Source organism: Urocampus carinirostris, chromosome 2 (assembly GCF_059441175.1).
Source record: "Urocampus carinirostris isolate Australia breed hairy pipefish chromosome 2, RoL_Ucar_1.0, whole genome shotgun sequence".
In the NCBI taxonomy this organism is placed as follows: Eukaryota; Metazoa; Chordata; class Actinopteri; order Syngnathiformes; family Syngnathidae; genus Urocampus; species Urocampus carinirostris.
Window position 1 is genome coordinate 48263277 of NC_142350.1, and position 27826 is coordinate 48291102.

At 38.4% G+C, this 27826-nt stretch overlaps 1 protein-coding gene across 2 annotated transcripts; it reads left to right on the forward strand.

The window, feature by feature from the left end:
* Positions 1 to 407: 407 nt before the first annotated feature.
* On the forward strand, positions 408 to 27686 carry ptpn6 (protein tyrosine phosphatase non-receptor type 6). 2 transcript variants are annotated; one of them, XM_088326850.1, is made up of 16 exons: positions 408 to 742; positions 845 to 920; positions 4530 to 4652; positions 7425 to 7619; positions 12161 to 12344; positions 15192 to 15308; positions 16975 to 17103; positions 17299 to 17395; positions 19169 to 19248; positions 19325 to 19471; positions 22322 to 22453; positions 22526 to 22680; positions 24217 to 24284; positions 24361 to 24512; positions 26933 to 26997; positions 27406 to 27686. In XM_088326850.1, the coding sequence occupies exons 2-16, from the start codon at positions 913 to 915 to the stop codon at positions 27503 to 27505; spliced, it is 1752 nt and encodes a 583-aa protein (XP_088182976.1). In that variant the 5' UTR covers positions 408 to 742; positions 845 to 912; the 3' UTR covers positions 27506 to 27686. The 2 variants fall into 2 exon arrangements, with proteins under 2 accessions (XP_088182976.1, XP_088182975.1); XM_088326849.1 differs by having other exon boundaries at positions 409 to 742; positions 27403 to 27686.
* The last annotated feature ends 140 nt before the right edge of the window (positions 27687 to 27826 follow it).

The window sequence follows — 27826 nt, forward strand, 5'->3', positions numbered from 1 at the left end:
TTGTGGCCTGCTTTTGATAACAACACACCGGTGATTGGTCATTGTGATTTGCTAGGAAATTTGATTTCTAACTGGCATGTTTTAGTTGCTGATTAAGCCTATTTAAGTCTGACTTAAAGAATTACTACATGGTAATAACGCAGTAATTACATATGATGCATTGCTATTGCATATCAAACTGGTAGCTTCAAAAAGGTTGGTAAACCCGCTATACTTTTTGCCGTGTTGTGCTTGCAGATCAAGTACACACGTCCTTCTCTGTGTCAGTTTGTGCATGCACGCACGCACACACGTATCGTGTTTTACAAACAAGGAAGTGTGGTGCATCTCTGACCTTTGTGTTCTCACATACACACAGGTGAGACCAAAATAAGTTTCCGTTTACCAGCTGTGGTCAACAATTTGTTTTGGCAGTAGTTTACAGAAAACGTGTTCAAAAACAACTCAATGGAGACAACTGTTTTGATTTCGGGGAAATCTCATATATGACGACAAAAGAATGGAGGAATTCTGCCTTGGTCAGCTTTTCAGGTTCCTGTCGGTGCTTTCTCTGTTTTGTGAAAGGAGCTATAAAAAGGAAGGAAGAGTGTGCAACGACGTCAAAACACACAACCTGGTAGAGAGGAGGGCAGAGCCTCCCTTTGTGTTCAGTTGTATTCAGGGAGAGCAACCAAGAGGTCATTTTTATCTACTCTAAGCTGGTTTGTCTGCTTGTGGAACCAGGAGGGAATATTAAAAGCAGGTAAATGCTGAATTCAAGCTGGACTGCGAAATCTCAAAACGTCAAGAGGAGGCTGCTTCAGGTTTTTGCTTGATCTGATCTAAAAGTGATGCCTTTCCGCAGGTGCCTGGCCTCATTCGGCCTTCTTTCTTGTCACCTTCTGACCGCGACGCTACAAGGGGACCGACAAAATGGTCCGGTAAGTGGACATCACACTTACTGGAGTTCTTGTGGTTGAGCAACGGCGACAACTTCTCTCTTTTGATTCCTTCCTCTCTGTCTGATTCGCAATCATGTGATTTGGGGATTTTTATGATTTCAGTCAAATTCTGAATCGGGGGGGGGGGCGTGGCATACCTTCTTTTTGTATTTTGGACATTAACTAATTCTTACCAGCCCGGCTTCAGTAAAGAATAGTCAAGTCATGTTTATTTGTCTAGCCCTTAATCACAAGAAGTCTCAAAGGGCTCTACAGACTACATGACAAGAGGGTTCAGCAAATAAACAAAAAAAATATATACCTTAGATGTTCTCCAATTTAGGGTATCCCAACTCCATGGGTATGTGCTAAAAGCACATGTTGATTAAAGTTTCGTACTCAGTCAAGACCAAAGGACTAATCCAATTCCTACCGCAACCTTGATGTGGAGCTCTATGAAGATTTAGATCCATGTTGGATTCCTGATCTGGGTAGATCGCCATGTATTTGTTTCATGTTCTGAGTTTCTTGTATGATTTATTAAAAACAATATCATACTGTAGACCCCATAATAAGTAAATTAACAAAGAACCATTATATTTTGCTTTGACTTGTATTTGATTTACTGTAATACAAACCAAAACAACTTTAATTAATACATGACACAAATATGCTCTTCATCAGTCTTTTCCTTTGTATCCAGCAGTGCCTGAAATTTATTCATATAATCGATTTGGAGCCATTGTTCTGAGTCTAATGGGCTTTTCTGAAACTGCCAGCAGCCTGCTTCTGTAACAGACTCTAACAAGTGCCTAAAATGGTGAGGAAACCAAAAGATGGGGAAAAGGGCATTGATGGTGATGGAGAGCTGTAATACATTGCGGATAAAAACTACACAATAGCAAGTAACTATTTGGAGGGCATGAATAATTACATTTTGAATAATTCACTCTCAGTAGACAAAACCTATTCCCACATTCCTTAGAGATGATAAATACACAAAATCAAAACGACACTTCTTCGTGCATAATTTATCAAACAATGAATTGCAATTCAAAGTGCTGTATAAAAACATTGAATGTACAATAAGTATTTGTAACAATATAAACAAACATAGGGAAAAATGTATATATATATATATATATATATATATATATATATAAACACATTTCAGTATATCAATGTAAATGGTCTGCATTTATATAGGGCTTTTCAAGTCAATGAAGACCTCCCATAGCGCTTTACAATGTGCTTCACACTTACCCATTCACACACACCTGCTTATCGGGGGCATAAGTGATTCAGTGTCTTGCCCAAGGACACTTTGACATGCAACACGAACCTGCGATCGCTTTACCTCCTAAGCTTATGAGACATACATAGTTACAATGAAGAATTACTGTATTTTCCGCACTATAAGGCGCACATAAAATCTGATTTTATTTTTTTAAAAGCTGACTATGCGCCTTATAATCCGGTGCGCCTTATATATGGATCAATATTGAATTGCAAGGTCTCGCAACTAAGAGAAGCAGCCACCAACTCCATTTTTCGCGTAGAAGAAGAAGTGCGCTGTGCATACTGGGAAATATTAAACAGCGATTCTCTTTTATTTGTGCGTTTGTATAAAGACCCTGAAATGGCTCCTAATCGGAGACAATTGAGTTTAAACTCAAGGCACACAGTAGAACACGGAAATAGAGCAGCAGCAAGAGATTTTAACATTAATGAATCGATGGTGCGGAAGTGGAGGAAGCATGAGGGTGAGCTGTTCACGTTTTACATTTTACAGTTTTTATGTTATTGCTTTATTGTTATTGTTTTGCACTTGTTATTGTTTTTGCACATTACGAGTGTCACTATATTGCGATTGCACTAACGTTTAATTTACCATAACAGTATCAGACGTTTTTTTGCGTGTCGACTAAATGGAGGAAAAGAAAAATGTTATGCCTTGTTGTTGTTCAAAGATGTGTCACGAAAATGCTTTACCTCAGAGAAAATAATAAAACAGCTGTTTATTCATTTTGGGAGTGAATGGAGTTGTGGAAAGTTTTTGTTTTTTATTAATAAAGTTTGACTGACCTATCTGACTGTTTTGTTGACATTCCCTTCAGCGCGGCACCATCTAACGGTTGCATAACGTAACTACAGCCTCTACTGTAGCCAAGTCAAGTCACATTTATTTATATAGCTCTTAATCACAAAAATGTCTCGAAGGACTGCACAGGATTACAATTACAAAATTGCACAATTACCTGATCTTAAACCAGCATGCACTTATAGCGCCTTATAATGCAGTGCGCCTTATGTATGGAAAAAGTTTTAAAATATATCATTCATTGAAGGTGCGCCTTATAACACAGTGCGCCTTATAGTGCGGAAAATACGGTAGTTGACAGAAGCGCAAGTCCTTAACTCATTTTTAACCTGGACCTTCCAATTGGTGATGCAAAGTCAAATAATGAAAAAAAATTAACAGTGAGCTTAAAAAAAAATCATTATTGCACCACTAAAACACGCACGTGTGTCATTAAACTGTGTAATTATCTGCTCACACGTGAAAAATAATTCACATGGTAAAATTATCGCAGGATCAAACCATGGTGTAAAAGGCTGACGGTTTTTTTTTTCCGTCAATGGCAGTTACTGAATTATCTGTTTGCGTCAAAGTCAATACTGTGTTTATATATGTCAGGGGTGGGCAAATTATGGCCCGTGGGCCAGGTACGGCACATCATGTATTTTAATCCAACTAGTTGAAGAAACTCCAGTGTCCCTCTGTAGCCACCAACTCCATAAGGATCTGCACTGCTTATCCTCAGTAGGGTCGCAGGGGTGCTGGAGCCCATCCCAGCTATCTTCGGGCAGTGGGCAGGGGACACCCTCAAATGGTGGCCAGCCAGTCGCAGGGCGCACAGAGACATGCAACCATTCACTTGCTCATTCACACCTAGGGGCATTTTGGACCAGCCAATTAACCTGACATGCATGTTTATGGAATGTGGGAGGAAGCTGTAGTGCCTGGAGGAAACCCACGCAAGCACGGGGAGAACATGCAAACTCCCCACAGTGGTAGCTGGATTTTATCCCATAACCTCAGAACTGTGACACGGACAGGCTAACCACTCACCCGCCCTTCCATAAGAATTTGTTTGTCATAATACTTCATTTTGTACTGCACCGTGTAGTTTAAATAATAAGAATATCCTTCTTAATATTATTTTTTTAACAGTGCCTTTTTATGTACTTTATTTGCTTTTTGTGTCTTGTATTTTTCAACTGTCTTACAAAAGAAAACACTTTTGCATTTGTGTGTTTTTTAAGGTTTAATGAAAAATTTGGTGCATAAAAAGGACTCAATGCATGAATTTGCTTTATTTCTAAATTTTTCCAAAACAATTTGATAAAAGAGTCTATTAATAAAAAAATATCAAATTATGTATAACACTAGTAACATATATGCATTTACATTCTAGAACAGTAAAATATATTTTTTGCTTATGCATTGCTACTGTATCAAGACTCTGTAACGGTAGATTTAAAAAAAAAATCGAATCAATCGCTTTTGGCCTTAACAGGACTCTGTTTTTCCCACCCCTGTTGCAGATGGTTCCACAGAGACCTCACCGGTCTACAAGCCGAAGACCTGCTGAAGACTCAGGGCATCTCAGGAAGCTTTCTGGCTCGGCCCAGCAATAAGAACGTGGGCGATTTCTCTCTGTCCGTCAGGTACACTAAGAATCCCGCTTGAAAACATAGACATGATAAAACACATCAAAATTTTGAATTAAATGATGCGCATCTAACTTTTTGTCTAATGGTTTTGATCATTAATGTTCTTTTGTACTAATATTCCCATGAAAAATAAGGGTGATAAATTCTGAATCAATCTTAAATTTAAATCTTTGAAATAAATTTTAAATGTAAATTTTCTGTGATTTTTTTTTTCCCCAGAAAATAATAAAATGGAAAAGAAATAGTTTTACCATATTTTTTTGTCTTGAGCTGTACTTGGAAAAAACAAACACATGTCAAGTCAAGTTATGTTTATTTTTGACGCCCTTAATCACAATGAGTCTCAAATGGCTGCACAGACCACAGACTATTATGACACCATCCCCTGATCTAAAACCTACATGAGGGCAAAGAAAAACTCAAAAAACCTCAACATGAGGAAAATGAAGAAACGTATTCAAATATTTTTTTACATGTATAAATTGAAGTTTATTGGTATTTTTTCTTTGCAGATTTTTATTATTATTATTACTATTATTATTATATTACTGTTGTTTTTTCCCCTTCATTTTTACCTTTCTTAAGTTGGTGATAAGAATTTGTGGAGATGTGTTGTGAAAGGATAGTAGGATGTTTGGACACGTTCTGAGGGATGGGCAGGGCACCCGAATGATGCGGCAGGGGTAAACCAGTGAAAGCTGTCGGGCCCTGCTGTTGAACAAAATGTTGTGTTGTGTCACCCTGACCCGAGTGACATCTGGAGGGTCGAAAGCATGACCAACTTGGGTGCCGGGGTGCCTAACTTGTTTGGGTGTTTGGGTTAGCCATGTTCCAAAAATGGTTGTTTTTTGCTACCTTTCCCTTTTTTTTAATTTTCTATGTTTTTGTATGTGTCTTGCTGTCGGTCACCCCTCTCGAGGAATATGACCAGGGTAGATAGATAGATAGACAGTACCTCTTAGGTTTCTTTTTATACATCTTTAAAACTTATATTCTTATATTCATTAGACTTTAATCCACAAGGATTGAATTCAACAAAAGGTCCTTAAAAAAATAATTCAATTGTCTTCGATACAATACTTAGTAATATATAATATGAGGATTAGCCATTTGTTAATATTGTGTAAACTGAAATTCAATTATTTGTTTCCATGATTTGGTCAAAATATTTTGATAGGTTATGTTAAACACTGCTGTACTTTCATACTAATAATTTATTAAATCATGTGGTTAATTTATTGGAGAAAATTCTGAATTCATCTTAATTTTCTTTTCAATTATAATTTACTTTGATGAGTCTTTTTTAAAATAATGATGGAATAATAATGAAATGTTGGCCATAAACATTACTGTTTTTCCTATATGTTTTGGGCAAAAAACACATTTATTCAAATATTGTTTCATGTTTATGAGTTGAACTTGATTGGTATTATTTCTGTGTATTTATTTTATTTACATTTATTATAAATACATTATTTTCATTTTGCATTTCTTTGAAAAATGTGTTTGGGGATTTCTCTATACAAGTAAAATAATTAATTCATGCCTAATTTATTTTTATTTGTTTGCAGGTATCAGATTATGCAAGTTTTTACATTTTCTTTTAATTTAAAGTTCCTGTGAAGAGTAAATTTTAAGAAAACATTTGCCATTATCTGCACCACTTATCCTCAGTAGGGTTTCGGGGGTGCTGGAGCCCATCCCAGCTATCTTCGGGCAGTGGGCAGGGGAAACTTACTGGGGAATAATTACATTTTATTATAATAATAATGTAATAAAATGTTAGCCATAAACATGACATTTTTTCCTATGTATATTTGGGAGAAATAAACAGCACATTTGAAGTACTTTTATCATTGGTAAGAGATGTAATTTATCAGTGTTATGTCTGTACTGTTATTTTATTTTAATTTTGTAATTTTATTTTTCATTTCTCTGAAATACTTTATGGGGATTTTACTATACATGTTCAAAAACATGTCTAATTGATTCATTTATTGTATTTACTTCTTTTAAAGATGTTATTATTGTGCAAAGGAAAATATTTTTTACAATGATTTGGTATAATCACATTTTTAACACGAGATTTATCAAAAAATATTAAACTACCTGAATTAACATTAGACCATCAAGTCCAGGGTTCTCGAACGTGGCGCCCATGGGCACTTCGGTCCCCCCTAAGTACAGCTGAGGTGCTTGCGGACCTGTTCTGAAAATAGCTTAGCAGTGCTAGGATCACTTTAAATTTCTAGCTAAATTTTTTTGTGTTTTCTAGTGGTTGACCGAGTCTATTTAACCCTACTTCCAATAATTAACCTGGTAATAACAAAGTAGCAAAATAGTAAAAGCATAGTTAAGGTTTTATTTTAGCAATGCATATCAAACCAGGAGCCCTTTGGACTAATTAGTAAGCAAAAGTAGCTCTCAACTTGAAAAAGGTTAGAGACCCCATACTATTTAAGTCAATTCATGTTTTATTTGTGACCCCCTTAATCACAAGGAGTCTCAAAGGGCTTCACAAACCCCAGATTATTGCAAACCACAGACTATTATGACACCATCCCCTGATCTGAAACTCACATGAAGGCAAGGAAAAACTCAAAAACCTCAACATGAGGAAAATCAAGAAACCTTAAGAAGGGACTGCACATGAGCTCATCCCTCTTCCAGGATGACCAGGATGCAATAGATGTTGTAATAACAATTAATTTATAAAACAAAAGAATGATCAAATCCAAATCAACAAGAAAGTTCCTTTTTGCTCAGGGTGGGCGAACAAGTGACTCACATCCGCATCCAGAACACAGGCGACTACTACGACCTTTACGGCGGCGAGAAGTTTGCCACGCTGTCCGAACTGGTAGAGTACTACACGGCCGATAGCGGCATCCTGCAGGACAAGGACGGCACCGTTATCGAGCTCAAATACCCACTCAACTCCTGCGACCCCACCAGCGAAAGGTCCGTCTTGACATTTTTTTTCTTCATGAAATATGTGCATTCATCATTGTCAATACTTACACGACACTCCCTGGATACAGTGACCCCACCTTAAGGCTTTCTCACTTTACGGTGTGGGGAAAAAAACAATTCTGAGCTCTTTACATCATTTTCCCCACTATACGACATCAACAACAAATCATTTTGCGTACCAGAAAAACTTTGTGGTGATTGTGCGCATGTAGAATAACGTCTCCAAGATGTCAGTCTGTCATATAAAATGCTCGTCTTCAATTGGTTTGCGTTGCAGCAGCCTGAAAGGGCAGATATGCCATTGGCTGAATTCCCTCTCATAATGCTTTTCTCTTCATTCAGTTTGTGTGATTCGTAAAGACTTTGTAATTCAGCGGTAGAATTCTGTATTTTTTGTGCTGTTTTCACTTTGATGTGCAGTGATGCTAAAGGGAGAAGCAAAAACATGATAACAAGGGAAACGGTTTCCAATTATCAGGAAAAATGATAAAGGCAGACAAATTGCTACCCTTGCCAAAAAATGTGGCTGTAAGCCAGGGGTGTCAAACTCATTTTATTTTGGGGCCACGTGATGGAGAAACCGTCCTCACCAGGGACGGACTAGTGAATTACAGACAAAGGCAGAGAGAGAGAGAAAAATAAAGAGAAAGATTAGTTATAAACTTATAGAGGAGAGAGATAAGTAAGAGAAAAAAATTGGGAGGGCAAACGCATGCGAGAAAAAAAGACACAGAAAGAAAAAAAAAGTTAAACAGAAAGTGAGAGAGATAGAGACTGAAAGAAAGAAGATTAAAAAACATTTTTAAAAAGAGAGAGAGAGGGAAAAAACAGAAAGACAGAGAAAATGAAATAAAGAAAGCAAGTGTTAGAGAGCAAGTCACACACAGAGAGGAAAATAAGGTAAGACAGAGATAAAGGGAGAAAAAGAGAGACGGAAAGGAGAAGAGATAAAGAAATTTTAAAAAGAGAGACACAGAGAGAAAAAGACAAGGACAGAGAGAGCAAAGGAAACAGAGAGAGCAAAGGAAACAGAGAGAGAGAGAGAGAGAGCAAAGGAAACAGATAGAGATACTTGGAGAAAGAAAGTTAGAAAGATAGAGAATGAAAGAAAGAAAGAAATGGGTTGCTTTGGGTGTGGCGTTTGGCTTTGGCGACATCCAGTGGACTTATTTGAAGCTGCTGCTCATTTTTCTCTTGTGGTTCCCTCTTCATTGTCTTGCGGGCCACTTCAAACAAAGAGGTTGGCCACATTTGGCCCGTAGGCCATGAGTTTGACTCGTGTGCTGTAAGCAATCAACGCTCATTACTAAAAAGAATAAGGGAATGACAATACTCGCAAGTGGAAGTGTTAAATTCAGTTTTAATTTTAATTCCCTTTCTACCTCCCGTTATGCATCCAACTCCCTTCTACCAGCTCAAGACATGTCATGCCAAATGTATTTTACCTTTTATGCGTATTTTTATTGTTAATGTTATTTAATCACGAGCACATATATTACACACAAGTAGTACTCTCAATATACAATTTTGTTTGTTTGTTGAATCTATTCATCTTGATGTGTAGAATAATTTTGTGTATTTTAGAAAGACAACACCCCCCCTTTCTATGCAGTTCTCCGTGTCAGTTTTCTTACTTCTCTTTTTTAGTTGCGGTTGGAAACTTGCCGTTTTGACACTCTTTAAAGCGATGGCCAGATCTTCCTGGCTCGCCTTCCTCTCTTGTGCACTGCCGGCATGTCCTCATCTTTTTTTCTTTGATTGGTTGTTAACTATGTTCAAGTGCGTATATTCTTTATCCTCTTTGTTAAACAAAAACGTTTACCTCAGCTTACTGAAAAGTTGTGACCTTGTCCAAGAGAGACAAAACCAGTAGTTGTACATTGAATTGAAGTTCAAAGTAATTACTCATTACTCCTTTTTGACACATGATAACGATGCTAAAGTGTGTCTATTCTTTATCTTCTTTGAAAAATGGCTTAATTTACTGCAGCTTCTAAAGAGTTGTGCACAACAGAAGGAGAAACACGATTTACATCGAATTAAAACTCCAAATAATTATTATATTATCTTATTTCTGGACTGGCAGACTGTGGTGGTGGTTTCCCTTTTCATGAAGGGGGACCGGAGAGTGTGTTCCAACTACAGGTGAATCACACTTCCCAGCCTCCCTGGTAAGGTCTATTCAGGGGTACTGGAGAGGAGGGTCTGTCAGGAAGTCGAATCTTGGATTCAAGAGGAGCAGTGTGGTTTTCGTCCAGGCCGTGGAACAGTGGGCCAGCTCCACACCTCTGCAGGGTCCTCGAGGGTACATAGAAGCTTGCCCATCCAGACTACTTGTGTTTTGTGGACTCGGAGGAGGCATTTGACCGTGTTCCTCCTCCAGCCCCTTTGGGGATTCTTTGGGAGTATGGGGTACCGGACAGTCTTATCCAGGTGGTGCGATCCCTGTAGGCTAAAGTTTTGTCTGCATTGTCGGCAGTATGTCGAATTTGTTTCGTGGGAGTTCGACTCCGCCACGGCTGGCCTCTGTCATCGATTCTGTTCATAACTTTTATGGAAAGAATATTTAGGCCCAACCTTGGTGGTGAAGGGGTCCGGTTTGGGGGCCTCAGCATTGCTTTTCTGCTTTTTTGGATAGCCATGATCTTCAGCTCTCACTGGAGCGATTTGCAGCCGATTGTGAAGCGGCCCGGATGAAGATCAGCACCTCTAAGTCAGAGACCATGAGATCCTGCCCCATCTGAAAGAGTTAAAGTATTTTGACCCAGAGAGTCTTGTTCACGAGTGAAGGTAAGATTGAACGGGAGATTGACAGACGGATCGGTGCAACATCTGCCGTCATGCGGACCCTGTATTGGTCTGTCGTGGTGAAGAAGGAGCTGAGCCAAAAGGCAAAGCTCTTGATTTACTTGTCGATCTATGTTCCTACCCTCCCCTATGCTCATGAAATGTGGATCATGACTGAAAGAAACCGATCCTGGATACAAGTGAGTATCCTCCGCTGGGTGACTGGGTTCTCCCTTAGAGATAAGGTTAGAAGCTCAGTCATCCAGGAGGGACTCTGTGTAGAACCGCTGCTCCTCTGCAATGAGAGGAGCCAGTTGAAGTGGCTCGGGCATCTGATAAGGATGCCTCCTGGAAACCTTCCTTGGGAGGTGTTCTGGGCATGTCCCACAGGCAAGAAGCCCTAGGGATGACTCAGTGATGGAGAGACTACGTCTCCAGGCTGGCATGGGAACACTTCAGGATCCTGTTGGATGATCTGGATGAAGTGGCTGGGGATAAGGATGTCTGGGCTTCCCTGCGGAGGCTGCTGCCCCTGCGACCTGACCCTGGATAAGCGGAAGAAAATGAAATATCTTATTTCCTTTGACATGAAACTTCAAAACCTTTTCTTTTTAGCAAAATTTTAGCAAGTAGCATCTTTCTTTCAGTGAAAAAAAGGTAGGCTCTCATTGCTCAAGTGCATATATTGTTTTTCCTCTTTGCAAACTGTTTACTGCAGGTTTCTGAGAAATTGTTACCCTCTTTTGTTAGCATCTCACATGATAACAATGCTCCAGTGTGTATATTCTTTATCCTCTTTGATAAATACCTACATTTACTGCAGCTTACTGAGGCGTCATTCACAAGTTAGAAGGAGCAGCACAATGTTCATTGAATAGAAGCTCCAAATAAATACTCTTATTTCCTCTGACATGAAGCATTGGGACTTTTTTTTCTGCTAACCTATTTTTTTCAGTCACACACGATCACAATTCTCAAGTGTGAATATTCTTTATCCTCTTTGAGAAATTACTGTATGATTTTCTTAAGCTTACGGTGTAGTTGTGCACAACTGAGCAGGAGCAGTACAATCCACATCAAATTGAATCTCCAAATGTTGTTTTTACTCTTTTTCTTGTGTCCCAATTGATTTGTATCCAAACTACCGGAAAGAAAGTGTGGAAAACTTCTTTCTTTCTTTTCATTATTTAAATCTGCGCAAATTCTCATAACAGATGAGCAGCAAAAAGAATTGGAGGGGAGGGGGTCTATGGGGGCAACATCAGACCATCTTGGTCGTCGGCTAAAAATACTTTGTCCTCACTAGCCACAAAATCTGTCATCAGAAATTTTTCCGACCGCGAAGCAGGAAGTTCAGAAGAAGAAATTGAGAACTGGGTCTGAAATGAAGGCTCAACCCAGTGGTTTGTGTACGTTCACACACACACACAAAAACCACATTCTTGGGGGATTGTGCACCGATACATAAAAACACGACTAAATTGCCCAATATTTCAAACTTCATAAAATATGGTACTTAATGTTTGTTTTTTTGCACCAGAATAGATAAATCATTTAATATTTCGTAATCAAATATTTCATAGAACATGACAAAAAAGAATATCATATGTCAAAAAGCAGACATAATTGAATACTTACATGCTATAATATCATGAAAATAATACTAAAAGGTTAGAGACCCCTGTTGTAAACATTATTCTTTCTTTCACATAATCATCTGAAATTTCTCTCCTGGATTGCAGGTGGTACCACGGGCACCTTTCGGGGCCGAACGCAGAGAAGATGCTGCTGGCTCGCAAGGAGGCGGGGACGTTCCTCGTCCGAGAGTCGCTTTCCAAGCCGGGAGATTTCGTGCTGTCGGTTCTGACGGACGAGCGTGGAAAAACGGGGGACAAGAGGGTTTCTCACATAAAGATCATGTGTCAGGTGAGGGGGGGGGTTTGTTTGGATCGTCGTCGGAAAAGAATGTCGTAATACCTCATATAAGTTTTGGTAAAACACACCGCAGGAAATTGTGCCCCTACAACCTTAGTGGTTAATGGATCTCCACACACCCCTCCCACACATTTTTAGACGAGTTTTTCACGTTGCGACTTTTGTTATTTTGGATTCAGTTTATTTGATAAAAATTTTAAGGACAATTACCATTTGAATTGAATCATATTTATTTGTCTTTATTGTCATTGATATTATCGTTGTGAGACATTGTATGAGATTAAACATGGCAATCAAATTAAACATGTAAAAAAAGAACAAAGATAAAAGACTGTCTTGGATAAATAGTCATGTTTATAATAATGATAATAATAATTTCCTTTGTATTGTCATTCTTTGTAAGAACGAAATGTCGATACACCTGACCCGTTGTAGCGAGCCGATGCAGCCGCAGCCAATATTTGTGACGCCCTTAATCACAAGACGTTTCAAAGGGCTGTACAGGCCACAGATTATTGCAAACCACAGACTATTATTACACCATCCCCTGATCTAAAACCTACATGAGGGCAAGGAAAAACTCAAAAACTTCAACATGAAAGAAACCTTGAGAAGGGACAGTACATGAAATAATCCCCCTTCCACGATGACCAGGCTGAAATGAATGTTGCATTAAGAAATAATACACAGATACAGTGAACATAAAATATAGGTTATTTATATGCTATAGAATAGAAGTGTGTTTTAAGCCTAGATTTAAATAGGTTGCAGATCGAATCTCAGGGGGAAGAGCATTCCACAGCACCGGGGCCCGAATGGAGAACGCTCTCGAACCTGCGGATCTCTTCTTGGCTCTTGGGATCACAAGTAGACCAGCATTTTCATTCTTTGTAACCATGCACACAGAACGAAATGTCGATACACCTGACCCGTACAGTTAAACTGTAACGAGACAGACATTTTAGACCCAACTGCTGTGTTGGGAGTCATTAGGTGACCATACCCCCCAATTCCAACCCTTAATGCCGGGCGCCAAGCAGGGAGGCAATGAGTACCAATGTTGTAAGTCTTAGGTATGACTCGCCCGAGGCTTGAACCCGCGACCTCCCAGTCTCGGAGCGGGCGCCCTGCCATCTAGGCTACCGAGCTGGTAACCTAAAGTGATAGGAGGGAGCAAGTCCATGTATGATTGTGTTTCATACCAACAGAACCTTAATAATAGTTTAACGCCAAAGAATAGCAGATCGAGCAGAAACAAAATTCCTCTAATATTAATATTATCTTTTAGAAAAAAATAGTAGTTATTTGACTTTTTAAATATTTTCATTTCCCTTTTAAAGAAAACTTCAACATGTTTTTTTCACTTAAAAAATAATTACTTTATTGTTCATAAAGGTCGAACGATTATCGATTCTTTTTTTCAGGTGGATGATCAACACCATTATTCTCACCCAAAATTAAATTTGGAGAATTTTTGTTACACTGACACTGACTTTAATGTTTGTTACCTTTAATTCTTATGTATTTATTTCTAAAATGTAAAGCTTAATTTTTGACTATCTATAGAATCATTTCTTATATTTGTTTATTGATTATTTTTTATTTTTCATTGCTTTATCATAAAACGAAATGATATAAAAAAATGTATATTTTTAAAGCAACTATATATAAATTTGATATTCAAATATTAATTAACTCTTTCTCTTTCTTTCAATTAATATACTCTTTCAAAAATAGTTTATAATACAAGTTTGCTTCATGTATTTTCATATATATTCCTTTAAAAGAAAATAATTTGCTTTACTTAGCTTTAGTTTATCTGTTGATGTAGTTTTTGTTTTTTGTATGTTGTCACTCTCAAGTGAAAGAAAAACCACCACAATTTTTATATTTACGGTATTTTTTTGCAACGATACATTTAATATTGATGTTTTCGGGTGGGATGGATCAGTAAAAAATTGTCAAGGCCAAATTTTTAGCTTTGTTTCTTAGTTCTACAAAATAAAATACCATTGTTGTTTTAAAACTGAAGGATACATGTTTCTACAGAGTGGAAAATATACACTGAACATAGAGTTAAATTTTACGACTTTATTTGACTCTGCTAAGAGTTATTATTTTACACAACAATCAGGTTTTACACTAGGTAAAAAGTCACCCCCTTGGTGTTGTCATAATTCAACGCTAAAGAGTTCAGGGATATTAGATTATGTGTGCAGTGTAATCCCCCATGCTCGAGCCTTTGTTTGGAAAATACTGGTTTGCTAGTGATCCCAAGAGCCAAGAAGAGATCCGCTGGTTCTTGAGCGTTCTCCATTTGGGCCCGGTGCTGTGGAATTCTTTGCCCTCTGAGATTCGATCTGCAACCTCAGTGGAACTGTTGAAATCCAGGCTTAAAACTCACTTAGATTCTATATCTTATAAATGACCTTTATTTCACGTTGGTGTCCTTATATTGCGACATCCATTGCAACCTGGTTATACTGGAAGAGAGATTATCTCATGTGCGGTCCCTTCTCAAGGTTTCTTCATTTTCCTCATGCTGAGGTTTTTGAGTTTGTCCTTGCCCTCATGTAGGTTTTAGATCAGGGGATGGTGTAATATTAGTCAGTGGTTTGCAATAATCTTTGGTCCGGGCTTTGAGACTCCTTGTGATTAAAGGCTATACAATAAACATGACTTGACTCATTTGGTATAATATCCTTCACATTTGAAAAAAAAAACCCTTCCAAATCTGTGTTTTCATACATTACACTACATTACTATTGACATCTCACATTTTCAATAATAGACTTCAGAGATGCCTTAGCTTTACATTCTTTATTTCTTTTTTCGTAGAGCGAGCGATACACGGTCGGGGGCTCGGAAATTTTCGACACACTCAGCGAATTGGTAGACTACTACAAACGGACTGGCATCGAGGAGATTACGGGAAACTGGGTTCACCTAAAGCAAGTATGCGGTTTATTACTGTGAAATACATTCATACACTTTATTTTTGTTTTTCACCATTTAAAAAAAAAATCTTGTTGTATTTATTGAATTGTAAACACTTCAATGAGTGCAAAATATGGCAAAAATGGAAGTATGGGTTTTATGTGACAATATTGATTAGTGGTGTAAATTTTGACATACATCTATAAAAACAGGTTTGTTTACAACTTAAACCATTCCGTCTTTGTATTTGTTGTGAATGTAATCGAACGGTAATGCACGCCGTATACAAATCACTTTTGAGCAGGTAACATGTTTATTTTACCTTTTTCTATTCAAATCGCTCGTATTGAAACTGTTATGCACTCTACCATAAAGCTTATTTCTGCATAATAAGCTTTACGGTAGAGTGCATAACAGTTCTCAAAAGTGATTTATATACAGTGTGCATTACCGTTCGATTACGTTCACAATAAAAACAAAGACGGAATGGTTTAAGTTGTATTACATTCCCAACAAATGCAAGACGAAGTGGATTTGGTTATATGTTCGCCATTACATTCCCTAAAAGTGAGATAAAACGAGGTAAAAGTGGTTGTAGTAGCGAGGGGATGCAAATCTCGGCAGGGATGCATTTCTCGGCATAACACCGGGCTGTAGAAATCATAACCGCTCAAGACACAGTCCCGTGAAGATCAAGATTTCAAGCTATGGCACCGAAGAAGCCAATATGTTATTATTGTAATAGTTTTTCATTTTTATTTTATTATCTTGTTATGAAATGAAAATAAATGTCAAGAAATAAAAATGGATTAAGACGAGGTCACTACGCTGACGGGGATCCATGTTCACCCCCTTGACGTCTCGAGCACAACTGACGTGTGCTCGGCAAATCGCGCTGTATATACGCGGAGAAAGGCGTTTGACCATCACACGCGTAACACGCTAATTTCACGTAATAACACCGCGATACAGGCGCAGAACATGCTATGACTGTGCTCCACCCACGATTACCCGCTGAAATTTCGCTTCCTACCCACGTGTAACCACGCCCTGGCCGCGGCCATAGCACGTCGTTCCGCGTCTGTACCGCGTCATATCCGCGTGTGTACCACGTGTGCCGCCCGCGGTTAACACGTGGTCTAAAGTTTTGAGCAGCGCAAAACTTTTTCGCGCGGCCAACCGCGTGTGAATTTCGGACCGCGTGTAAAGCACTGCTGTATCTCGTCTGTATGGCAATCTCAAAGCGTCCAACAGCGCCCGTTCACAGGCAGAAATTTCTGGCCATGATTCATCCTCGATACAGACGCAAACGGCTGTGTGACCGGGCCCTTACCACTTGTGGTCCAGTGGTTAAAATTTGATTCTGCGATCTGGGTTCAATTCCTGTTAAATCCAACAGAAAGATTTTATAACGATTTCTAATTTTTAAAAAAAGGGGTGCACGTAATACACTAGTGAGCGTTATGCACCATTAAATAAAGTATAAAAATATGATCATATTTTTTATTAATGCAAGTTTATAGGATTGATGGGACCAATTAAACCCTGGTGGCCCGCCAGAATCTCCCTATTGTATGGGAAACCCTGTAACACTTCAAGAAAGTCCTTCTCTATCATTTCGAACCCTTTTGGAGCTTCGTTCTTTTCACATGACAGCGATTTGTCTACCAATGTTCCCCGGCAGCCATACTACTCGACTCGAGTAAACGCGGCTGATATCGAAAGGCGAGTGAAGCAACTGGACCAAATGGCTCTCATGCAGCAGGAGGCCGAGGGAGAGAAAAGCAAAGCGGGATTCTGGGAGGAGTTTGACGTAAGTCATCGTTGGGTCTTTGTATGACCTCTTTCTGAGTAATAGTGCGTGGCTATTTATTGGTGATATTGTCTGAAAATGTTACGTTCAACTGTGTCTACATTTTTCATTTCAATCAGCACATTTATTTCTATTCCTTCAAAAAGCCCTCTTGAGTGAACGTCTAATTTATGAAGATCTTCTCGACTTCCGCAGAATCTGCAGAAATTGGAGGCGAAGGTGAAGAAGAGTCGAGAGGAAGGCCAGAGGCCAGAGAATAAGAGCAAAAACAGATACAAGAATATTCTTCCTTGTAAGTATTGCATTTTCTTTATAACTTTATTTATGCCCTATTTACGATCGGAAGATTTTATTTTCCAGTATTTAGATTGTTCGACCCCTTTATTTTACTTTTTTTTTTGTTTTGTTTTGTTTTTTTCCCGGGACCTCAATTACCTCAATTAGGTTTTTTAGCCGTATTTTTGTTCATTTTCCAGATTATAAAAAAGTTTCTTTTTTTTCTCCTTTTTTTCATTAAAAAATATTATTTTATTTTTTTATGATTTGTTTTTAATTTTATTTACCGGTACTCATTTTTTGTGTTTTCTTTTACTCTGCAGGCTGGCTCAGTCTTTATTACTCATCCAATTTTATTCATTTATTTGATTATTTATATTTTATTCGTAATTTTCATATTTTCTTAACAAAAAAAAACATTACAATATATATATATATATATATATATATATATATATATATATATATATATATATATATTACAGGCAGTTAACAAAATTCCAAAAACACATTTAAGGGTAAAACCAAAACCAGGCAAGACAAAAAAATAATGCCGTTTATAAACATTGCCAAGGCTTTACAAAGACAAAGAAAAAATACGATTATTGAAAGTTAATGAATGGAGTTAATTCAATAATAACAATATTGGTTACAAGTTTCCTGAGATCGATCAAAAATAGTGGATTTCTTTCTAAATTTCAACTACAGTATAATTTTATCTCTGTGTTATACTGCCCCCTGGTTGTCAAAGTCCATACCTGGCGCCATACATTGCCCGTTATAGTACAGACACAACATATTTAGTATACAATATTGTCTCATCTCATCTCATCAGCTGCACCGCCTATCCTCAGTAGGGTCGCGGGGGTGCTGGAGCCCATCCCAGCAATCATCGGGCAGTGGGCAGGGGACACCCTGAACTGGTTGCCAGCCAATCGCAGGGCACACGGGGACAGACAACTCACTCGCTCAGTCACACCTAGGGACAATTTGGACCGGCCAATTAACCCGAAATGCATGTCTTTGGAATGTGGGAGGAAACCCACGCAAGCACGGGGAGAACATACAAACTCCGCACAGTAAGGCCGGGAGCTGGATTTGAACCCACGCAGGAGGTTCCCACGACCTCGGAACTGTGCTGCACACGCGCTAACCACTGCGCCGCCGTGCTGCCCTATATGATATGCAGTTTTATTGGGGCTTTTTTTCCAAAACATGTTAAAACACTTAGTTTTGATTTCTTGAAAGCTGGAAAAGAATTTATTTTCCTTTTATTCCATTGGAGCATTTTATAAATTACAACTATATCTATATTGTCATTGATAACCAAAGTGAACATTCTTGACAACAAGATTAGACATAGCACTTCAGAATAAACACGTAATAAAGATGTAAAATAGGAATTGAGTTTTTTTTTATAATTGAGGATGAGTAGGCAAAAATATTTACTGTATTGTTTCCTTTTTACTCACCTGTTCTCTATTTTTGTGGTCCCAAAAATTGTGAAGTCACAGCGCGTCTCTCCTTTTCTTGTTTTCCACTTGTTTTATTGTCCCCATGTGTTAGAAGAGCTCAGCCTTCAAAAGGGGAAGTGTTACAAGCCAAACAAATTAGTTTTTTTTTTTTGTCTAACAAGACTCTTTCAACATTTTGAGTTGCTGACTCTTGCCCTACACTATTAATGAAGAAAAATCCTCAAAACCCATTCAAAATAATCTCTCCTACACCTTGACGCTTTTCAATTTGTTTTTACGAATCTGAGCCAAACATTTTGAATTCTTCTTTTTAGTCAACGACACCAGAGTCATCCTACGAGACGCCGACCCCGACTTGGTCGGTTCCGATTACATCAACGCCAACTACGTGCGAGTACGTCCCCGGATCGCCTCGCTCGCGAAAATCAGACTAAACTTTACGTTCTCTTCCTACCTGGGCCACCTTTTAGAACACTTTGTGGGAGTCGGAGAACCAAAAAGTTTACATCGCCACTCAGGGCTGCCTGGCGGCCACGGTCAACGACTTTTGGCAGATGGTGTGGCAAGAAAACACCAGGGTCATCGTCATGACCACCAGGGAGGTGGAGAAAGGGCGGGTCAGTGTTTTTCTGGATTCATTTTTTGGTGTGAGACTGTAAAAACAATCCCTTTAATACCGTTTTTTCTGCAATACAAGGCACACTGGATTATAAGATGTGTTTGAGGCACCCCCAATATTTGTCTTTTGTCATAAATTTGTCATATATAAGTCAGACTGGACTCTAAGGCGCTGTATAACCATTGAGCATTTCGAACACTTACAGTATATATTAATGCAATGATTGGTCAGTCTAAAAATGTTGCTGAGCAAGATCGCAAAACATTACATGCAATGGGAATTGAACCCGGGGTGTGGCAGTCAGAACGCCAAAACCTGACCACTTGTCCACCAGTGGTATAGATAAAATACTGAAAGGCCTTTAACCTTATCTTATTAACACGCTTCGGGCCCAAAGCGCACATTTCGTCACCAAAGTACGTGTGGTGCTGAGGTGCAGCGCCCAAGTGTGTTACTGAGGTAAAAGTACAGTTACTTCAAAATGATATAACTCAAGTAGAAAGGAAGATCTTACCTCTAATTTGAAGTATCTAGGGTTGGATGGTGTACTCCCAACAACGTTTAATTTCATTTGAGTGTGCCATCTTTTGGGGAAATGTGGGCGTTACAGCAAAAAGAAAAAATAATTTGTAGTACCTTTTTTCCAGAGCGCACTTAAGAATCAAAACATTTTCCAAGAATTTTATATTGTGCCATCCCAGTGCGCCTTAAAGTATGGTAAATAGAATATAGTTTGTCACTGTAACATGTCAAATGCACAAAAGTACAATTACAATATAAAATACCACAGTTTGAAATACAGTGGAACCTCTGTTCTCGACCATAACCCGTTCCAGAACCCTGTTCGAGAACCGATTTGTTCAATCACCGAAATCGATTTTCCTATTAAAAATCATGTAAATCGTTTTAATCTGTTCCAACACCCTGAATGTTTACCATGAATGTTTAACGTAAACATGAAGCTAACCCAGGCTAATCGTACGTTCGCGTTAGCGTAATCTTCCGTACGAAAGATTACGCTAACATGAACGTGTAAAAATAAAAAAATCAGGTCGTTTACAAGTCATTTAGCACCACGAGTGGCTAGCGCTTCATTGGAAAGGGGGCTCCGTTCCAACACCCTGAATTTTGGGCTCAGTTCCAACACCCTGAATGTTTACCTCGAATCATAAAGCTAACCCAGGCTAATCGTACGTTCGCGTTATCGTAATCTTCCGTACGAAAGATTACGCTAACACAAACGTGTAAAAAAAAAAAAGATAAAGAAAAGAATTGTGAATAGGATTTCTTACCTTTGTGGTGGTCAGCAGAAGGCGCATGCTGTATTCCCTTAGCAAGATCGGAAACTCGCACACCTCTTTCATATTTAGCTATTATGTCTTTCTTAAAGGCAATAGTTGTACGAACAACTTTTTTTTTTTCACCTGTCCTGCTTGCACCGACCTTCTTCGGAGGCATAGTTAGGGGCTAAAACACTCCGTTCACCAATATTAAAAGCGAAAGCAAAAAGAGGCAAGTGCGCACGTGATAACAGTTGGTCACGAGGGGCGGGGGCGATCTACAAGATCTACACCCGTACGCCGCTCAGCATCGCACTCTAGAGTACGCACTCACGCATTACTGGCGTTCAAACTCCAAATTTTTGACCGAACAGCGAAGCAAGAATTTCTCCAAATTTTTGGTCGAACACCGCTTTGTTCGAACTGAGAGGCGTTCGAAAACCGAGGTTCCACTGTAGTACTGTAAGTTGAAGGTAGTAGTAAAAAAATAAGTAATCTCTCTTTCTTTTTCTTTGCCTTATCCCTGAAAAGTCAGGCGTTGGCTCAATATACACACGTACAACTGTGTAAATGGTCTGCATTTATATAGCGCTTTTCAAGTCAATGAAAAGTGGGAAAAGCGCTTTACAATGTGCTTCACACTTTCCCCTCTTACACACTAACTAACCAATAGCAGGGTCAGCCATGCAAGGCAACTACCTGCTATCGGCGGCATTAGGGATTCAGTGTCATGCCCAAGGACACTTCGACATATAACACGGAGGAGCTGGGAATCGAACCTGCGACCTCTTGATGCCGAGACGAGCGCTCTACCTTCTGAGCTAATGCCACGCCACGGTGATTAATATGACGATAGTTCCACCCAACCAATATGTTGCAACACCTGTCTCTGGGAGTCATTATGTGACCAAACGCCCCAATTCCAACCCCTAATTCCGAGCACCAAGCAGGGAGGAGACGGTTACCGATGTTGTAAGTCTTAAGTATGAAACGGCCAAGGCACGAAAGCCACAGAGCTGGTTACGAAAACAAGTAATAGTTGATCAAATATAAATCACTGAATGTATCATCCCCAAATCAAATCGGAAATACATCATTACAATGAAATGCTTTTACTTACAGTAACCATTTATGAATGAATACCTCATTTCATTTGAAACCTGTTTTTTATGTTTCCTTAAAATAGGTTTGGATTTTCTAACTTGTTTTCAACAATTTTTTCTCTAATTGTAGTTTTAATTCCATGCACCTTATAGTCAGGTGCGCCTTTTATGTAAAATTAATTTTGCAAAATGGCTATTTTTAGAGGTGCACCTTATAGTCCAGTGCGCTGACCAAAGAATATGGTACATTTTCGCATAATATTTTTACTATTTTCGTTCGGTATGCCAGATTTAAAAGCCTGTTTTTTCGCATGCCTGAAATAAACTCTTAAACCAACCCTTGATTTTACAATGTAGCAAATTTTCTACTGATTGAATTCAAAACATATTAGGTGAATTGACTTGATTCATTGCCCAGACAAACCAATGTTGTTTCCATTTAAATCTACTTGACTGTCCTCACAGAATAAATGTGTGCCATACTGGCCTGACAGCGGCGTCTCCAAAGAAGTAGGCCCCTTTGTGGTGACATCCAAATCGGAGAGGGAAGCGACCGATTACAAAGTCCGGGTTCTGGAGTTGGCGCCCGTGAACAAGGTGGTGTGGACCCCAACCTCGGACCTTAACTTTTCTGATCAATAATTCAACATTTCCACTTCCTGTTTGCAGCCCAAACTTTCCCGGGTCATCTGGCACTACCAGTACCTGAGCTGGCCCGATCACGGCGTGCCTCAGGAGCCCGGAGCCGTCCTCAGCTTCCTAACACAAGTCAACGCCAAACAGGCCGAATACGCAGATGCAGGTCCTATGATTATCCACTGCAGGTATACTAGTACAAAAGAAATCACCATGATCTAATACAGATAAGAATTAACGCTAAAGCTACATGGCGAACCCTCGTGGTGTAAAAAGTGTTCATTCATTTAAATAAAACACTATTGATTCAAATAATAAGCAAAAACACTTTTACTATCTCATAAACATGTTTTTTAAGACATGCATGTTCAGTAATTTGTAAGAGCTGTCATGCTTGGCTGCCATATTTACTACTACAGAAGCCTGGATGACCATCTTTTGAAGGTGGCTTGTCCTAGCTGCTTTTAGCTCTTAACAGCCACTTACTTTCCACAACTGAGCCCTGCATGTGATCATGGCAGAGTCCCGACATTAAGGCATATTTCTCCTTTTCTCCCCACCGTTTTCTTCTCTAGCCACTCATTTTAGCCACTAAGCTGCAGGCTGTGGCTAGCCACCAACCGCTATTGTTATTGTTGGTTGCTCCTGCTTTGTCCTTCTGTGTCACGCGCCTTCCACAGTTGGGTCTTGCAAGCTAACATCGCTGATTTAATTTGATTTTGAAAGGCATTAGATAAGTCTTCAAAAGTCTTGAAATAAATTATCCTTAAGCTATAGGAACCCTGTCATGTTAGCTATTTACCTGCAGGCTTTGGCTAGCCGCTGTTACTATCGTTAGCTGCTCCTGCTTATTCTTTCAGTGTCCTTTGACTTCCACAGCTGAGTTCCATGATTCAGGGTCGGGTCGCTTAAAAATTTCTGCAATGCCCTTGTAATCTTTCACTAGCATTTCTAGTAGTTTCTCCCGCTAGCAACTAAAGTTAGCACGAGGTCTGACCAACCTGAGCTATTGGTTCTTTTCAGCTGCTACGGGTGTATCCAGCTCGCTCAGTCTTTTGTTGTCTCTCGCAAGGATTAACACCAGCTTTTCACGTCTTGTCGCAAAGAAAATATGGAAGTAGGATTCCAACTTTTACCAAGTGGTATCCTTCGGAGGAAGGTTGGAAGCATCCCGATTATTTTGGTTTCTAAAAATATCTTCCGATCTGAGTATTATATCATCTGCATGTAATCGTTTGGCAGAACAAAAAAGGATTTAAGATTAAACCTTGAGGAGCTCCGTGACGAATATGGAGCCACTTAGTTGTGATCCCAACAAACTGTAGATTTTTCACATGCAGGTTTAGAATAAAATTAATCCCAGTTTCAGGATTAGCCGAGCTGGAGTTTTGGAGTCAACTGAAAGTTTATCCTTGAGGAATGTTGAGTATAAAGACCTGTTTTGTGTTTGAGAATGTTAACACTAAACCAGAGGTCACTAACCTTTTTTGAAGCTGAAAGCTACTTTTTTGTTACTGATTAGCACGAAGAGCCACCAGTTGGATAAGCATTTCTAAAATAATTTGTTTCGTCGTACTACTATGTCGTTACTTTGTTATTGTTTAGTTATTACCAGGTGATGGTTATTACAAGTAGGGTTCAAATAAGCTTAGTCAACAACTCCTTGTGCAATATTTTCCCAATGACCTGAAGTGACCTCACAGTTTATGTTTGCCAAATTTTAGTGCCGGAATTGGTCGAACGGGCACCATAGTGGTGATCGACATGATCATCGAGACCCTTGACGCAATGGGTAAAACACAAATAGGATTAACAGAGACTTTGTCACGGAAATGTTGGTTTTCTAAAGTTTTGGCATCCGCCTCCAGGTCTGAACTGCGATATCGACATCTCAAAGTACATCCAGATGGTGCGTGAGCAGCGATCCGGCATGGTCCAGACCGAGGCCCAGTATAAGTTTATCTACCTCTCCGTGTCCGAGTACATCCAGACCACCAAGGTCAAGGACGGCGCCTCCATGGTCAGGATATTTTTCAAATATATGGGTTGAATTGTGAGAAGGTTTTGACAGATTTTTAACAGGACACCCTCGGTATACATCAATAATCCGTTCTGAGGTGGGGATTGCAAAGTAAAATTGCCAATTAGTGGGGATAGAAATGTACGGTAATTGGCTTATTTCTTCTGAACCCCAGGTATCCTGTATAAAAACATTTAAATAATAAAATAGTTTATAGTAAGTAGTACTAATAAATCTTTTTTTAATTAAATAGAGATTTGATACACATACATTAATGCGCATGTAAAGGAAAGATTAAGTTTTGTACAGTTTTGGTGTGACATGACTAGAGCTGGTACAGTGGAGTAGCAGATGGATGCAGAGGGGAAAAGTTGGCGACTGAAATAGAAACTAAACTGATTTCCAAACTTCAACTTGTGAGGAAGATTTCCTTTGTTTTTGCTCTTCCCTTTAGCATCACTACAAGCCTTGGAAATAAATACAATATAAAAAATGCAGTATTGTATCGCTTAACATATGTGATATACGTACATATGTTTAAATTACATTATAAATGAATATACTAGTAGACATAAAGCGTTTCACTCCTGGCCGCCAAATCAAAAATGTTAAAAAAGTATTATTTAAAAAAAATAATTAACTGTTGACTTCAGTGCCCCTCTCTGTCCCTGTCCATAAAAATATATTTTTCGTAAAGCATAATGTGTATTATGCAAACAGTCAATATTTTTATGACGTATATTTTATATTTGACTTGATTCATTTTATTTTTGGATGAGACCGATCCCCTTGCATTGTTTTCTCATATATTTTTTATTTATTAATATACTTGTCAAATTTGATGCAAAATTGCGTATTATCAACTTTAAAAAAAAATACAAAATGACGGCAAAATAAAAATAAATTTCCACTTTTTTCGCGTGCTGTTTTAACATAAGATATGATAAAGGTTTTTTGGGTACTTGAAGTCCTTGAAAATTCTTGAATTTTAATGTATTTTCAGAATGGAAAAGTGCTTGAATTTTGGGTGAAGTGCTCATAGATGCTTGATATTATTGCCATGTTTCTCAGCAAGTCTGCGACACTGCTCACTGTTGGATTTGCTTTGCCATTGCATTTCTTCTTCCCTCGTGATGAACTGCAGCAGGCATTAGTTTGTATAGTGTTGTCCTATAAAGCTGCACCGGCCCTACAGGTAGTGCCCAAGTGGACGGGTGGTTGCTACACCTAAACAGGGCACTATGAAATGTGTATTAGTGCAAGGATTACGTATCAATTATGGGCTATGCAAAAAATGAAGGTGGTAAATTGTAACGGAAAAGAACTTCCTGCAACTGAAAATGTAAGCGACATATTTTTGTAATTTTAACTCAACATCTTTGTGGGAAAGATTTGTCTCCCAAACAAATTTATTCACGATTTACTCAAGCACATATATTTGTGGCTATGCAAAATACATGATTCACACCGGGATTTTGTTTTTTGATGGTACTGAAGAGAAATTGAAAGCTTGGATGTGAAAATCCTTAAAAAGTGCTTGAATCTGGCCATGAAAAAAAAGAGTCCAAACCCTTATACAGTATTCGATGAAAGAAAAATACCCAATTTATCAGATATTATCAGGCATGGTGCAGGTGCTTGAAAGCCTTGAAAAAAAACTTAATTACAATGTTGTGTTTTGAAGGATTGAAAAATGCTTGAGTTTTTGTTGAAGTGCTTGTAAATGCTTGTAATTGTTGCCATGTTTCTCAACAAGTTAAGTCACATTTATTTGTATAGCCCTTAATCACAAAATGTGTCAAAGGACTGCACAGGTTACAATGACACCACCCTCTGATCTTAAACCAACATGCGGGCAAGGAAAAATTCAAAAACCTCAGCATGATGAAAATAAGAAACCGTGAGAAGTGGTAATCCCCTTTCCGGGATCACCAGAGTGCAATAGAGTTTGCATTGGGTCACAATACACAAAATATAGTAAACATCCATAAGAAAAACATAAGTAAGATGTAAAAGTCTGCTTAAAATTAAGATTTGTCTCAAAAACAAAATATGTTCAAGCTAAAAAAGAAATCCTATGTCTTGATAAATTAAAAATCACATAGGTAAATTGCAGATCTATTTGTGGCTCTGCAGAATACATGATTCACACCAGATTTTTTCTTTGCAAATTGGCTTTGGAAGTCCTTAAAAAGTGCTTGGATTTGGCCATGTAAATAAGTGTCCAAACAGTCTATGCAATAATATGAAAACGTGAAAGTGCTCCAACAAGACAAGAAAACACCCTTTGAAACTTCGGCCCCGAATTTGAACTCCCCGAGCCCGTAAACACTTTTATCAAAGGCGCTTTGTGGAAGCTAAACTTTGACCTAAACAGAAATCCGCTCCATAGATTAAGCCCCAATGTTTACTTTCTACAGGAGACGGAGACCGAGTACGAAAACCTGCAGCTCAAACACCCCCCGGGGAGCAGGAACCTCACCAAGTAAGTCAATGACGGGAAAATCGCAATCGCATTTCACACGGATGCTCTAAAATTCTCGCTCATGCGGGAACTTGCTTGGGGAAAAAAAAGTCATAATTCTTGCATTTAGTTCACTATATTTTCTTAAATATCAAAGGATTTGATTTACATTAATGGAATGTTGGAAAAAATATGTCTTTATATTTAATTTTCTTGTTTTAATATTATGTAATTGTTCGTTTGGACAACTAAACAAATAAGTAACAATATAATAGTTTCTTTTCATTATCCTAGCTTTCCAGTTTGACTATTTCCCATGAATATTTTCTGATATAATTGCATATTTAATATATTTTTTGACGTATGTTTTAGATTAGATTTGATTTATTTTATTTTTGGATGAGACCGATCCCCCTTTTCTCTCAGCAGAATCAAAGAGGCGGACGTGTACGAGAACCTGAGCAAAACCAAGAAAGAGAAGAAGAAGAACAAGTCCGATAAAAAAAGTGGCTCGCTAAAGAAAAAATAAATGGGAAGAATTTGGTCTTCCATCATTTTGGTCTTATTTTTGAGGGCGTGCTTTAAAAATACAAACCTATTATTTCTATATCGCAACCAGCTTTGTTATAACCTCAACAATTGAGAATGTTAGATTCTATTGATAATAATTGTAATATTATTAATCGTTAAAATACATTTAAATCCGTTATTACCACCAAGTTTTTTCTTGTTTATAAAAACTATATTTAAAAACTTTAAAATAAGGAATGTATAAATTATTCTATAAATTATAATTTTTTTAATGTTAAGCTTGAAAAAATTATACTCATTCGCCGAATACTACTTTATC